The 15245-nt window shown below is 50.5% G+C and overlaps 1 protein-coding gene across 2 annotated transcripts in view; it reads left to right on the forward strand.

Moving 5' to 3' along the window:
- Window positions 1-15245, forward strand: part of GORASP2 (golgi reassembly stacking protein 2) — a 547667-nt gene that overhangs the window by 277383 nt on the left and 255039 nt on the right. For both annotated transcript variants that reach the window (XM_069616189.1, XM_069616190.1), the window contains exons 5-6: window positions 4011-4141; window positions 4228-4360. In XM_069616189.1, the coding sequence (XP_069472290.1) occupies window positions 4011-4141; window positions 4228-4360 (264 nt within the window). The remainder of the gene's footprint in view (window positions 1-4010; window positions 4142-4227; window positions 4361-15245) is intronic.

Raw genomic sequence — 15245 nt, forward strand, 5'->3', positions numbered from 1 at the left:
GTGAACTACAAGCGCTCTCTATACTAGACCCCTTTGTAACAGTTCACAAGGATAAGGTGGTTCTATGCACACATCCTAGGTTTGCACCAAAATTCATTTCTAAATTCCATGTCAACCAGTCAATAGAACTACCAACGTTCTTTCAAAACCCTTCAAATTTGGGAGAAAAGAGCCTGCATACACTGGATGTGCGCAGAGCCATCATGTTTTATATGGAAAGACCTCTGAGAAAGACTATTCAGTTCTTTGCCTAGGTGTCAGCAGGAAGAGAAGGAGATGCAGTTTCAAAATCCACTATATCTAGATGGATTGTCCAATGCATCACTCTCTGTTTCTCTCGTGCTAAGAGAGAACTACCCTTCAAGCCGAGAGCACATTCTACTCGAGGCACTGGGGCTTCCATAACATTCATTGCAAATGTCCCTTTTGAGTCCATTTGCAAAGCGGCAACCTGGAGTTCTGTACACACCTTTACAAAACACTACTGTCTTGATACCCGCTCTAGATCTGATTCCCAGGTGGGACAAGCAGTATTAAGACATCTTTTTACTACTGTTCCTTCTCACAACCCCCCTCCAACTCCGGGTACTGCTCGCTAGTCAGCATGTGATACTAAGCAGATTAACAAACATCAGAAGACAATGCATTACTTACCGTAAAAGCATTTATGATGGTTGTATCTGCTTGGATTCACATGCGCCCACCCTTCCTCCCCGCTCGGATGGAAGGAACATAGACATCCTTTATCGCTCTCTTTTCTGTACTCACTCACGTCTAATAGGCTCCATCAGGGTAGAAAAAATACAAACAGAGGGACCTCGACGCGTGAGGGATTGTAGGTATACTGCACGTCACTATAGGGATAGTGTTACAGACACGCCTTGTCGACGTCCCCTTTTCGACTACAAAAAACAAAATGCAATATCCGCAGTGACCACTGGATGTCGGACTATGCACAGCATGTGAATCTACGCAGATACAACCATCAGAAATGCTTTTACGGTAAGTAATGCATTGTCATATGTAACTATGTATGTAAATAATTTCAAGTTTTGCGCCCTGATGCCCTCGGGCTGGATGGTGCACATTACAAATAAATAAAATACAAAATACATATAGTTCCATCCGGTCTGTACATCTACATATCTACTGCACTACCAAACACTGTAGTTAGCCTCCAGAGCTCACTTTGATTTATGATTATATCATATGTTACCACCTGCAGGAGACAGCTGACCATACTGTTTTCAGAGCCTTTTAATAATATATATTCATTTCTGTTCATTCATGCAGCTAACCATTTACATTTTACAGACCCTCCTCTATGGCTCGCAAAGTCTTTTCGCCCACTCGCATAGTACAGTACATTTTGTGACGGGCCAGTAGCATTTGCAAGAGATGTTCGAAACATTTATTTAACATTTAGTTTGTTTGCAATAAATGTAAAATAAAAGTTGCATTGTGCATGGCTGGCCTCTGGATGGCAGCAGTGTGCCAAACAAAGTGGGTTTGTCATGACATGCACCATTTTACAGAAATTACATTTTTTTGTCCTCCGGTACTATTGGTTGAGTGCATTTCACTTGGGTTGAATAGGTAAACTAAGTTACCCAACCTGCAGGTTTAGTTGAAGTTTAAAGAATTTGCAAGGCCGGACTACTCTCAATAATGTCTTATTTCAGCGGTACGCAAAACTGCTGTATTATCTTGGGTACAAATAACTTCTGGTTACAAAAACAATATTAGTACAAAATTGCTAATCAAATGGGTTTGTTTGCCAATCAAAAAGAATAAAATTAGCAAACTCTGCTAATCAGTTTTTCAACAGTAATTTATGCTTTGGCCTGAGGGGAGGCATGGAGGGAGGAGGGACCCAGACCCATTGTGGTCCTGCCCACCTTTAGCTAAGAGCGGGCAACTTCTCTTCGCACCTGAGGTAGAATCACCTCAGCCACCAACCTGCTCCCCCTGCTGTTGTAACGTATGTCCCTCTGAGAAACCCACATGAGGGATACGCAAAACGCAACAGAAATGAAAACAGGACTGCTGAAATAATTGTGAACACACAATCCATTCACCAAAATGAACCCCCCGCCCCACAATAAAGTAGGGGTTTACACTTACATTGGCCATTACAACTGTATTGGTTAGACATGTGTAAGGTGTAAATGCCCTTGAGCGTTGTATAACCACTGGACGGGTTATGAGCGAAACTGTTAAATTAGCAACCACTAGGGATCAGGACTAAAGGACACACACCTTACCGCACCCATATGCGAATACAAGAATCAGGGGACATCATTTTGGGCCATGAGCACCAACCTGGATCCTATGACCGTGTAGAATTGCCACCACAAGGAGCGCGTTGCTGGGCTACCTCCTGGGATACCTTCATACTCAGTGAGCATACGCTATATTAGACCTCTATATCAACTGTTTACTCTTGCAGGATACTATGCGTAAAATAAAGGCACTATACTCCCGAGTTTGTCAAGCCTGATGAGTGGCTTTTATATCTTAGGCATACATAAATAGCATCAATAGCATCCATACATTGACAATGTATAGGAAGGGGCGTCCTTGGCGTCATGTTTGGAATTGAAGGTGATATGGAAGAAAGGGCATTTGCCATCAAGGGGGAAGGAGGGCCGTTAACGTGTGGGCGCTCAGCATTTAGCAAAACACGTTAGGGTAGGATCTCGTTAGTGGAGTGGAAGAAGGCAAGGCAGGACAATATATGTAAGAATGGTGGGGGTACGGGGGCATGGTATTAAGGGCAGGTGGGAGGTAAGCTGGGTGGCTGCCATTTTAGTGGGTTTTGTTTTACCCAAATGAAGCAACCAGGGACTACTACTCCCAGAATGCTAAGGAGAGGGCAGGCGAGGGACATGCGGTATTCAACAGTGGGATGGGTTAATGTGGCAGCTGCGTAGCAGAACAGAGTGCAGCAGTGTGTTTTTCGAGTATGGACGGGGTCCCGGGTTGGGATGGGTGCTAATCCTGAGGGTAGCGGCGAAATGGAACACCTGTAAAATAACTCTTGACTTTATGTACCTTAATAAAGTTTGCTGTGGCAATTTTACTTCCACTCCTGCCTCTCATTTGGGTATCTGGTTAGGGGGAGGCTACGAGGGAGGAAGGTAGTATGAATATAATGTGGACAAGTAGTGTGTGGGTGTGCAGCATCTAGTGACGTGCCCCCGCAGCGGGTGTCGGCGCTAAGGAGAGTCAACACCACGAGTCCTACTCGCTCGCTCTCTTTCGCGTCCTCCCTGTTCCAAACGCCACACATAAAAAAATCCCGTGGGACCTCCCACCTTCGCGCTCTGCAGTGGGTTCCCAATTAACTCACTCATGCACCTACTCCCCCTGCAGGCAGGAGATCCCACCACCCACTATTTCGCAACCCGGACATACGAAACCCAACAATTGCGACAAAATGGAAAAATATAATTTCATTTTCATACAAGCACTGATGATGATAAAAATAAATCCTCCCACATTTTGGAAGACACACATGCATGGAACCAATACCTGGATGGCCTACAACCCACCAATAAACAACAAAAACACACCCATTGATGCTTACAGGGAATATATTATTTTATTTTCTTGTACAGGCATGATGTAGCTTACCTGCCAAACCCAGGTTATTATATTTTTTCGTTTTGATACAAATAGAATAACAACCCTATACAAATTGTGCTGGAATTGAGTCCAGGGTTACACATTGATACAGTGGGCATGGCATTACTCGAAAGCTCTAGTTGTGGTATGAGCAGATAATTTAAAAGAAATCTTTTTAACCATGTGTGAATAACTTCATTTGGAAAATTAGAAAATGGTGTACCCCTTTTATTTCCTAATCCAATTTACCACAGGTTGTGCCAAGCTATGAAATATGCCACATATTGTTATGTGCCCTTCAAAATTATTTTTGGTTGATAATTTATGCTATTCTTAAGGTATTTTTTTTTCCTCCATTTTTCCTTCCCGTAAACGCATCACAGTCTGAAGATCTCTTTTCCCTTATTGAATCGCATGAAGGTAAACCATTGAAACTTTATGTGTACAATACGGACACGGATAACTGCCGGGAAGTGATCATTACCCCAAATTCTGCCTGGGGCGGGGATGGCAGGTAAACTAATTATCTATACATCATATGTCAGATGTGACTGCTTTATAATTGCTTCATTTAGCTATTTTTGTGTTTGTTTTTTAAAGTCTAGGCTGTGGCATTGGTTATGGTTACCTTCATCGGATACCCACTCGTCCGTTTGAAGAAGGGAAAAACATAGTTCTTCCTGGACAAACCCATTCAGCGCCCATTTCACCTCTCAAAGATGGTTTTACAGAGGTAAACAGTTTTTATATTATTGTTTTGTTTTTACCAAACACATTTTTATCCAAAAATATGCATTACTAGTGCTCTTCTGTAAAATTGGTTAATACAATCTTGAAGAGGTTCTTGAAGATTGCATTAACCAATGTTATTCAAAGTTTATTTATTGAACGTTTTTGGCAAATTCTTTTGTTTGTCTATTTGCATCTTTGAAGCTGTGACTTTGAGAACTTGCACATGTTTAGAATCTTGTAAACAAATCTGCACCATATGTTAGCCCCCAAGGGAGATGTCCTAGTCAGTCAGATGCCCTGGGCTTTAGTTCTATGGTATAAAGTTAGCTACTTTGTAGGTGGTTAAGATGTCACTGACATACTGGACTGTGGATCTCTTCTCCTTATACTACTAAATCTTTCAGAGACTTTAAGTTTGCTCGGCTATGGGGGCTATGTTTAACATGGCAGGACACATGGTGATCGGGTGTGCTGTTCTGGACTGGTTTGCTTCTTTCCTAAACGGTAGGTCTGCGTGTTCAGGTTAATTCCTTCAGGGATTGATCCTGTCACCATCTTTATTCAGTATTTATATGGAGCCACAGGGAGATTTTGGGCTAGGTGGCAGGATCTCACTCCACCAGAATGCTGATGACTCACAACTTTATCATTTGGTGTCATCCGTTTTCCTTTACTTTTGAGATGCTGTTAGTGAGAATTTTCAGAAATGTGCTAATTTTCTTCTACCTTAGAGACCCCCAGCTCTTTTGCTGGAATTTCTAACCTGGAGAGAGTGAGACCTTTTTCCCAATCTCTCATGTATTTTTCTGTGATTTGCTCTCTGTTTCATTTGACTTTGGAGTCTGACACACTCCATAGGCACAGGGAAGTCTTAGATTTCCCAAAGGTTTAAATACCTTCTCTTGGTGAAACTACTGTTTCCAAGAGCAGTGAAGTGAAATTGACTTTACTTAATTTTGTAACTTTCTAGGCCCAGCACACACTATCTTACCATAGGGTGCTGGAGGGGTTACTTAGTATTCCCTTTGTCTAGTTTCTCATGTAACATTTTTGTTACCCTTTCTACAATTATTGGCTGGTGGCAGTGGTTTACTTTTTACTACCATTGTGTGTTTTACTGCAAGTTGGCCCGGGTCTTCTTTTTTCACCATTTCATGTTGGAAAGGTCCTCCTTAAGATTTACTCTGCGTACCAAAGCAGGTTTGGTCCCTTTGTTTGTTTTGCCTTTGGCAGGATTCACGAGTGAAGCCCACCTCTGGCTCCAGTATGTCTGGCTGGCTCCACTGCTGCTGCTGCTGGAACCGAAGTGCCAGGGAGAGGAACACCAAACCGAGTGGATCGCTTTTAAGTCGGACCCGAGTGCCAGGAAGATCCTCTGGACTTACTGAAGCAGGACTGATCAAGCCTGAGCCACCTCAAGAGAGTGCTGGGCCCTAGATGCGGGGAAAGTCTGAAGTGGTCTCCGAGAACTGCAGTGTTGCTATTTGCTGTAGACTCCAGGAGCTGAAACCACAAAGTGCAGCTGAATTGAGGTTTGCCCATTGCTGCCGCTGACCTTACCATTGCAGTGCAGGAGTCCCAACGACTGAGGCCCAGGAGCAGAAGCCAGCTGGAACCATTTCTTCTAACCAAAGGTACTGTAAACCGAAGAGGATTTGTGGTGTAGCCTTACTTGCTCTCAGTTGAGACTTGTCTTGGGTACCATTGTAGAGCTGCTTGCAGCTTTGCCCCTCACAAGCCTCCCAGCTTGTGGCCCTTCAAGTGAATCTTATTTATGCAAACCTTTCTAAAAACATTGTGCAAGACATTTACTTACCTGCAAAGTAGATCTTCAGCTCCCCTAAGACTTTGCTCAACTAACATTGGCTGTGCTGGCTCCCTGAGCAACTCTTCTTACCTCTGACTCTGTGCCTTTATCTTTCCCCCAGGAAAGGGTGAAATTTACTTGACATTGGAAGGTTAAAAAAGTACTTCTCCAGCATGGGGTCTGGCATGGATTCACATGCTCATGAATATTCCCCGTCGTCAGGCTGGGAATCCTCGGTAAAGAAAAAATCAATATCAGTTTCATTTCTGATCCGTCTTTCTTAGTAGTATCCAATCACTGATCTCTGGGTCATACTGCCCCCAGCCAATGACTGCCCTCTCCCTAAACCCCGCCTCTGGCAGCCATCCTCAGATTTTTACCGCACACTCAAGTGTTGGGAGTCCTCGTGCTTTAGCTCTCAAGTTTTTGCTGCGTTTTCGCGCTTTTTCAGGAGATTTTCACATTTTTTTGGTTTAATCAAGCCTCAAGCTCCACCGTTTCTACTTCCGATAGCGGGGACCCGTTTCGGAATTCTTCTACGCGCTTCAAGGGTGAAGTTTACGTCGAGTTTACGCTTCTTGGAGGATTCCGGAAGATCTGCGGCCTACCTCTACGGACATGGCTCAGGACAAGGGAAGCTCGACGCCCGGATCCAAGCTGTTCAGTTGCTGCCCTGGATGCGGATTACAAAACGTTTTCAAGGAGGACGAGCATTTGCGATGTCTCTGCCTTCATGAGGACAAGACGCACGTGGAGAAGGACTGTGCGTTCTGCAAGAACCTTTCGGAACGGACCAAACAAGATCATCATTCCCACCTCGCCGCCTGGCTGGAGAAGGGCACAGCAGGTGAGAAGGCGAAGAAAAAGTCGGAGCGGGCTTCCAAGTCCTGTGAGGGCGCCCCGGCGACGGGGGCCCAACAGAAGGCCAAGCACCGCAAGTCTGCGGGCACCGGGAGCGTCGAAAGGTCGGGCTCTTCGGCTGCAAGGCAGGGCGCGACTTCCCCGGCACGCTCAACCACGAGCCAGCGTTCTGGTTCGGGGAAGAGGAAGTCAGAGACCCCGGGTAAACTGCTGGAGCGACCCCGGTCGATCTCGAAGGGGGAGCAAGGCGCTGACCCTCCCCCCAAGGCGAAGGCCCAGGACGCACCTAAGGTGGTGAGGGCTTTGATCCAGCCGGCAAAGGCCTCTATCGAAGTGGTCGCTGCAACCCTGGCAAAGCCGGCTGAGACTACGCCAGTGGAAACGGCCTCTGGGCCCAGAGTATCCCTGCCACCGGAGAGGGAATCCTCTTTCCAGCCCATCGTTAAGACCCCTGTAAAGTCCCCGGTGGAAAAAGAGGGGGGGGGGGGGCGGTGGCCATTACAGACTCGGAATCAGCCTCTGAGGAGGAGCTGGTGGAAACCGATAAGGGCCTCAACGAGAGGTTTATAGGCCTCAACGAGAGGTTCGAGAAGGTTCGATCCCAGGGGACGGTCCCCGCTGACGTGATCGAAGATAGCGACGATGTTGACGAAGAGGGCCCAGTGGAGCGCCATCCCGTCCGTCGCAGCCATTACCCGATCCAATCCTTATGTACCGAGATAAGGATGAGATTACCACGGACCCCGACGGAGGATCCAGAACCAGGCCCGTCGGGAAACCCTCCGAACAAGCGGAGGAGAGTCCACCCCTCTCCGCCCTTCGTACCCGCGAAGCCTGTGGACCCCTCATCCCCCTCGTCGGACCCTAGAGAGGATACGGCGACGGATAGAGCGACGGGGACGGACAACGATGGCGTCGATGAGACAGCGGACATCCCATCATCACCCCCCCCTCCCTCGGGCTTATCCAGCCGACGAAATTGGCTCCTTTCACGCCATGATAACCAGGGCAACCGAGCTCTTCCAGCTCTGCCCTGAAGAACAAAAAAAGGAAGAGTTTCTTTACCAATGACGAGAGGCCAAGAGGAAGATGGTCCTCGCGGTGCCTTTGCTCGACGACATCTGGGACGAGGGGCTTGCTGTCCTCAAGAACCCTTCCACGACACCCGCCAAGAGGGACAGGTACGAGAAGAAGTACCGAGTCCCCGATGCCGCCCCCTTGTGCCTCAGGGCCCAGCCCACGCCGGACTCTGTCGTCTCGGCAGCGGCTAAGAAGAAAGCAGCGGGTGCGTCGGCTTCCACTTCCCCGCCGGACAGCGAGGGCAAGAAGTTGGACTCCATGGGATGAGTCATCTCGTCGGCGGCAACAGCGACAATTAAGGCGGTCAATGGCTTAGCAATCGTGGCCCGCCACGACATGGAGCTCTGGTTCAAGATAGCTCCCCTGCTAGACTTCCTACCTGACGACAAGAGGGCGGAGGCCCTACAAATTCTGCAGGAAGGCGAGGTGGCGTTGGATCACGCCATAACGGTGTCAACGGACATTGCCGATATCGGATTTCGCCAACTGGGCAACAGAGTTTGCCTCCGACGACGAGGATGGCTCAAGGCGACAGACTTTCGCTAGGACGTCCAGACCAGAGTGTTGGATATGCCGTTCGACGGCAACAACCTTTTTGGTAAGGCGGTGGACGAGTCCAGGCCATCAAGACCGACTCGGAGACGGCCTGGGCCCTAGGGGTACTTCAACAACGACGGCCCTTTCGGAGCTCCAGAGGCAGACAGGGTGCCTCCAAAGGATCCAGCGGTGGCTCTTCCACTTAGCGCCAGGCGGCCCGCTCCTATTCCCAGGAGGCCTACAGAGGTCGCGGCAAGCAAGGGGGATCCCGCCGTCGTCGGCAAAGCCGCCTCCAAGCAAGACTGACCCAGCCGTGTTGTCGGGCCCTCACCGAAGCACGCTGGTGGGAGGCCGGCTGACGAAGTTAGTCAGGGTGTGGGAGTCCGTCTCCACCGACCGTTGGGTGCTGGACACCCTGGCCAACGGTCACTCACTGGAATTCCAAAAGAAGTGCCCTCACATTCCTCCTGTGGCCAGGAAGGAGAATCGCGTCCCTCAACTGCTGTTGGAGGTAAGGGCGATGCTCAAGAAAGGTGCCATCGAGCTCGTCCCCAGGAGGCTCTGGGGCTCCGAAGTGTACTCAAGGTACTTCCTCGTCAGAAAGAAGATAGGCGGTTGGCGCCCCATCCTGGCCCTGCGTCGGTTAAACAAATACATCAAGGCGCAGAAATTCAGGATGGTCACCCTCCAGCACGTGCTGGGACAGCTGGAGGAGGGCAACTTCCTATCGCCGTTGAACCTGGAGGATGCCTACTTCCACATCCCCATTCTAAAAGGGCACAGGAAGTTTCTCAGGTTCGTGGTTCAGGGACGCCACTACCAATTCAGAGCCCTACCGTTCGGATTAAAGTCGGCACCCAGGGTATTCACCAAGTGCCTGGCACCAGTGGCGGTGCAGCTGCGCCTGCAGGGGATCCACGGCTACCCCTACCTGGACGACTGGCTAATCCGGGCAAGGACAAGAGAACTCGCCGTCGTACACACTGCGAGAACCGTCCGGCTGCTCACGGAACTGGGGTTCGCCATCAACTACCCCAAATCGCACCTGGTTCCGTTGCAAGTAGCACTGTTTCTGGGAGTGAAGCTCGATACAGTGGGGCAATTGGCCTCCTCGTCAGAGGAGAGGACGAAGACCATCCTCAGCAAGGTGTGGCGCCTGCTAGCCACGGACGTGGCCAGGGTGAGGTCCATCAAGTCCCTCCTCGGGATGATGTCCTCATGATTCTATCTTGTACCCCTTTGTAGACTTCGGATGCGTCTGCTACAGGAGTTCCTCGACGCCAGCTGGTTTCAGGTGACGGGCTGCTTCGAGGACAGGATCCCTCTCGACGAGGAGTTCCGTCAGGCGATCCTATGGTGGGGTACCCGTGCTCACCTCACTACAGGCACGGACTTTCAAACCCCGGCGTTTCAGGAGACGGTGATGACGGACGCCTCTCTGGAGGGTTGGGGGGCCCACACCGGAGATCTTCACGCAAGAGGCCTTTGGCTCCCGGAGGAGAGGTCTCTCCACATCAACATTCTGGAGCTCCGAGCAGTGTTCTGGGCACTCAAGTCGTTCCTAGCGTCCCTCAAGGACAAAGTGGTGAGGATATTCACCGACAACACCACCACGATGTTCTACATACGGAAGCAGGGGGGCACCAGATCCCCAGCCCTATCCAAGGAAGCCCAGGATCTGTGGCACTGGGCCGTCGCCCAAAGGATGTTTCTGGTTCCCTTCCACTTGGCGGAATAAAAAACACCATCGCCGACTCATTCAGCAGGGAGCTGCGCTTGTGCCACGAGTGGGAACTACGTCAGGACCAGGTGGATCGGCTCTTTCGACGATGGGGCAAACCCTGGATCGACCTTTTCGCGACGGCGACGAACTCCAAGTGCCAGAGGTTCGCCAGCAGGTTCCCGCAGCCGAGTAGCATGGGCGATGCTTTCTCGTTCCCTTGGGACGGCCTGTTTCTATACGTGTTCCCTCCATTGCCGTTGCTGCTCCGCCTCATCAACCAGCTCAAGAAGTCCAGGTGCAGAATGATCCTCGGCGTAGCCCAGGCAGATCTGGTTCCCGGACCTTCTGGACTTGTCAACGTCCCCACCAGTCAAGCAGCCGGCAGACGCGGATCTTCTCTCCAGAGAAGGGGGCGCCATTCTCCATCACGACCCACAGTCGCTGAACTTGCAGGCCTGGCTCCTGCAGCACTAGAGTTTGGAGGGTACGATATCCCGGCTGACTGCAGAGAGGTTCTTGCAAAAGATCTCTGCGTCATACTGACCACAGCCAATGACTGCCATCTCCCTAACCCCCGCCTCTGGCAGCCATCTTCAGATTTTTACCGCACGTTCATGTGTTGGGATCCTCGTGCTATTGCTCTCGAGCTGTAGTGAGTTTTTGCGCTTTTTCATAGGAAAATTCTCACTTTTTTCAGTCAAAAGAGCCTCAAGCTCCACCGTTTCTTTATCCGATCAACGGGGACCCGTGTCGGATTCCTCTATGCCCCTCAAGGGTGAAGATTTCGTCGAGCCACGCTTTTGGAGGACTCCAGAAGTTTCTCAGGCCCATCTCGGTCATGGCCCAGGAGAAGGGAAGCTCGACGCCCGGAAAGCTGTTCAGGGTCTGCCCTGGATGCCAGCTTCAGAATGTCTTTGAGGACGAACACTCCCTTTGCCTCTACTGCCTGCATGAGGACAAGACGCACGTGGAGAAGGACTGTGCGTTTTGCGGCAATATGTCGGAGCGGACCATGAAGGACCGCCATCTGCGTCTCGCCAACTGGCTGGAAGGTAAAAGCCCGTCAGGCGAGAAGAAGAAGAAGAAGAAGTCTGAGCGGTCTTCTAAGACCTTTGAGGGCTCCCCGGTGACGGGGGTCCAACAGAAGGCCAAGCACTGTGAGTCTGCTGGCATCGGGAGCGCCAAACGGTCGGGCTCTACGGCTGCCAGGCAGGGCGCATCCTCCCCGGCGCCATCAACCACGAGCCAACGCACTGGCTCGGGTAAGAGGAAGGCCGAGCACCCGGCGAAGCTCCTGGAGAGACCCCGGTCGAGCTCGAAGGCCCCATCGGAGGGGGAGCGAGGTGGTGACCCTCCCCCCAAGGAGAAGGCGGTGAGCGCACACGGCATTGGCGTGGAAGAAGACCAGCCCGTTGGGAGGGATCCCGACGTAGGAGACGAGAACGTCGAGAGTGCCGACGAGGCTCCTGACCACCCGTCGGAATCCCCTCAACCAGTGCCGCAAGACAACTCGGCGGCCATTTTGTTGGCTATACAGTCCTTATGCTCGGAGATAAGGACGAGATTGCCGTTACCACCAACGGAGGAACCGCTCCCGACGGGGGACCCAGAGCCAGGCCCTTCTGGGAGCCCTCCTCCTAAGAGAAGAAGGATTCATCGTCCACCTCCTTTTCAACCATCGCGCCCTGCTCAGCCCTCCTCCCCGTCCACGACCCGTGGGGATGATACAGGGACTGACACGGCCACGACGGGTACAGACGACGAGGTTTACGACTAGGATCTTGCATCGTCACCTCCTCCCCGCCCGACGAGATTGGATCGTTTCATGCCATGATCGCCAGGGCATCCGAGCTTTTCCAGCTCTGCCCGGAAGAGAAGAAGAAGGAAGGTTTCCTTTATCAACGGCGCAAGACCAAGAGGAAGAAGGTCCTCGCTGTACCTCTACTGGACGATATCTGGGATGAGGGTCTCGCCCTCCTCAAGAACCCATCCACAACGCCTGCGAGAAGGGATCGGTACGAGAAGAAGTACCGGATCCTGGACGCGGCCCCCTTGTGCCTTCGGGCACAGCCGACCCCGGACTCGGTCGTCTCCGCGGCGGCCAGGAAGAAAGCGGGGGGGGGGGCTTCGGCCTCTACGTCCTCCCCACCGGACGGCGAGGGAAAGAAATTGGACACGATGGGACGCAGAGTCATCTCATCGGCAGCGACGACGATTAAGGCTGCAAACGCCTTAGCCATCGTAGCCCGCTACGACAGGGAGTTGTGGTACAAGATCGCCCCCCCCCTGCTGGACTTCCTACCGGATGACAAGAGGGCGGAGGCCCTAGAGATCTTGCAGGAAGGAGAAGTGGCGAGAAGTGGCCAGAGGCGGGGCTTAGGGAGATGGCAGTCATTGGCTGTGGTCAGTATGACGCAGTGATCAGTGATTGGTTACTACTACGAAAGGCAGATCAGAAACTAAACTGATACTGATTTTTCTTTACCGAGGATTCCCAGCCTGATGACGGGGAATATTCATGAGCATGTGAATCCATGCCAGACCCATGCTCGAGAACAACAGTTACAGGTAAGTAACTTGTTCCTTATTTGAATAACTGTCACTGTGAAACTGTGTTACAACCCTACTGCTCACATTGACCCCTCTTGGGATAAGCCTGGCTGCTCAGCCACACCACCAACCTGTGTAGTGCAGACTTATACAGAGGTTGGGTTCCTACGGCCAGGAGGTCAAGGTTGCTGTAGTCTTCCAAAGGATATTGCACACAATCTTGCGTAACAGATGCTTTCAGTGCCATTGAAAATTGTGCAACTTTTCACTCCCTTAAATTCATATTTTCACTCCCTTAAATTGAAATCCTCTGAAACATAATTTATGTGATTAACTTCCTCGCGTTCAACAATCCAAGTTCAATCCTGGCTTGGTTCTTCCTTTTTCTGCTATTGCTCCTACACCTGTTTGTGAAGCCAGTTCTCTTGTCTCAAATCTCACGTGGCCAAGTTAGTTCAATTCCATTGCTAAAAATTGACTTTTGTTGCTGAAGATAAAAGCCTATATCCCTTCTGCTTCTTTTCGATTGGTCATTGTTACTATTCACCAGGTCTTGTCAATTCTCCCCGGAAGGGATCCCTTTCCCAATGTGGCTAGTGAGAGGTTACTGCTACCTGATAGCCCCCCTAGAGTTGGTAATATGTGGGAGGACCCTATATTGAGGGACTCCTCTCCTGCTGGATAATGACATCCACCTGGGGAAAAACATCCATAAAACCCTGTCTCACATGCCCTACTCTCAAGGTCACCCTTTTCTCCCACCATGGATAATGGAACCATGTGTTACTGTAAATCCATGACTGTGACAAGAGTAAAACATACTGGGACGAAGAGGAACGAGAAGCATATGGAGTAACCATATGCAAAGCCAGACAAGCACTGTAACGAGGTGGCCCACGGCAGGTATGAAGAATACTAAAGAGACTTTAGTGAGTGGTGTTGATGTTACGCACGGATGAGATCAACAATACAAAGAAGAAAGCAAGAAAGGACCAACAGAGTCATCGGAGAAGCCAGCAGTAAGCAAACCAAACCCGCGAAATTCAAACTTGGAAGACCGACCCCAGAGCGACTGGATGCTGCTCAATCATCCTGGGGAGCCGGCAGGGAGCAGACTCACTTTGTCGTGGCATGACCGCAGAGAGGTGGACCATTGAGTCTGCAAACAACACTGAGACCACCAGCCTGCCACTGGAAGAAGGAAGAGAGGCGCCAGAACAACTGGAGGTGTGTGCCATGGATACCGCAGATAACAGTGGAAAGACCGGGCAGGGTCCGGGGAATGGCCCGAATAGAACCAATTGCATCGGGAGTCATCTCCCTCTGCGCAGTGGTCTACCGAGTGTAATGGGAGCCCTCTCCCTCGTAGTACTGGTACATCAAATACAGCTGGAAAACCAGAGTGCTTTGGGAGACATCATCAAGATACTACTTTTCCGAGAAACCAGTAAGGAGACATATGGAATAAAAACGGAGAACCCTGAGAATAGTATCCCTCAACAGAATGTTGTGTAAGCCAAATAAGGCTGTGAGCTTCTATACTAATTAGAAGGAATTAAAGTGTTCTACTCTAGTACTTAAAGAACACTGTGTGAAGCTTTGACAGGAGGGCCAGGACAAGAGAGCCATATCCCTGGTCCATTGTAGCTGAAAATTGAAGGAATTGCATTGCTGTAAGACTGACGTGTTAACCAGGAGAAGGCATTCTCCTGGTGAAGGAAACACAAACTTTACTTTAGTTAAAAGCGTAGGTTTCTAGTTGTTAGGGTTACATTAGAGGGTTTTCTGACTGAGGAAAATCTTTCGACATCTGCGTCCTGCGTCGATGACGTCGATACGCCGTCCTCGAGGACCTCCGCCGACGTCACCAGATGTTATAAGTAGGACGCACGACGCCCGTAGCCTCAGGTCCGTTTTTTCCATGAACTTGTTCGCTTCGGAGTTCTCGGCGCGCCTCGACTCTTTGGAGTTTCTGTTCTTTTGGTTCTTCGAACCTGTTCGTTTGTGAACTATTATCGGGATGTCTTCCTCTTCTTGCACCCCACGTCTGGGCTTCAAGATGTGTGGGGACTGCGGATCCAAGATGTCGGTGACTGACTCGCACAACGCCTGCCTCTGGTGCCTCGGGGAGGCCCACGACACGGACGATTGTGTAGACTGCCAGTCGCTTACGTCCAAGGCCTTGCAGGAACGTAAGAAGCTGCCGTCGGTCGGTAAGGTGTCCAAGCCACGGAAGGCGAAGTCCACTGGGCTTTCGACGGACGATTCGAGGGGCGACTCTCCGCATCGTAGTCTTAAGTCTAGGGGGTCTCGGTCCCAGAGTGGGTC

The sequence above is a fragment of the Ambystoma mexicanum genome, chromosome 9 (genome assembly GCF_040938575.1).
Source record: "Ambystoma mexicanum isolate Mex_15411 chromosome 9, UKY_AmexF1_1, whole genome shotgun sequence".
In the NCBI taxonomy this organism is placed as follows: Eukaryota; Metazoa; Chordata; class Amphibia; order Caudata; family Ambystomatidae; genus Ambystoma; species Ambystoma mexicanum.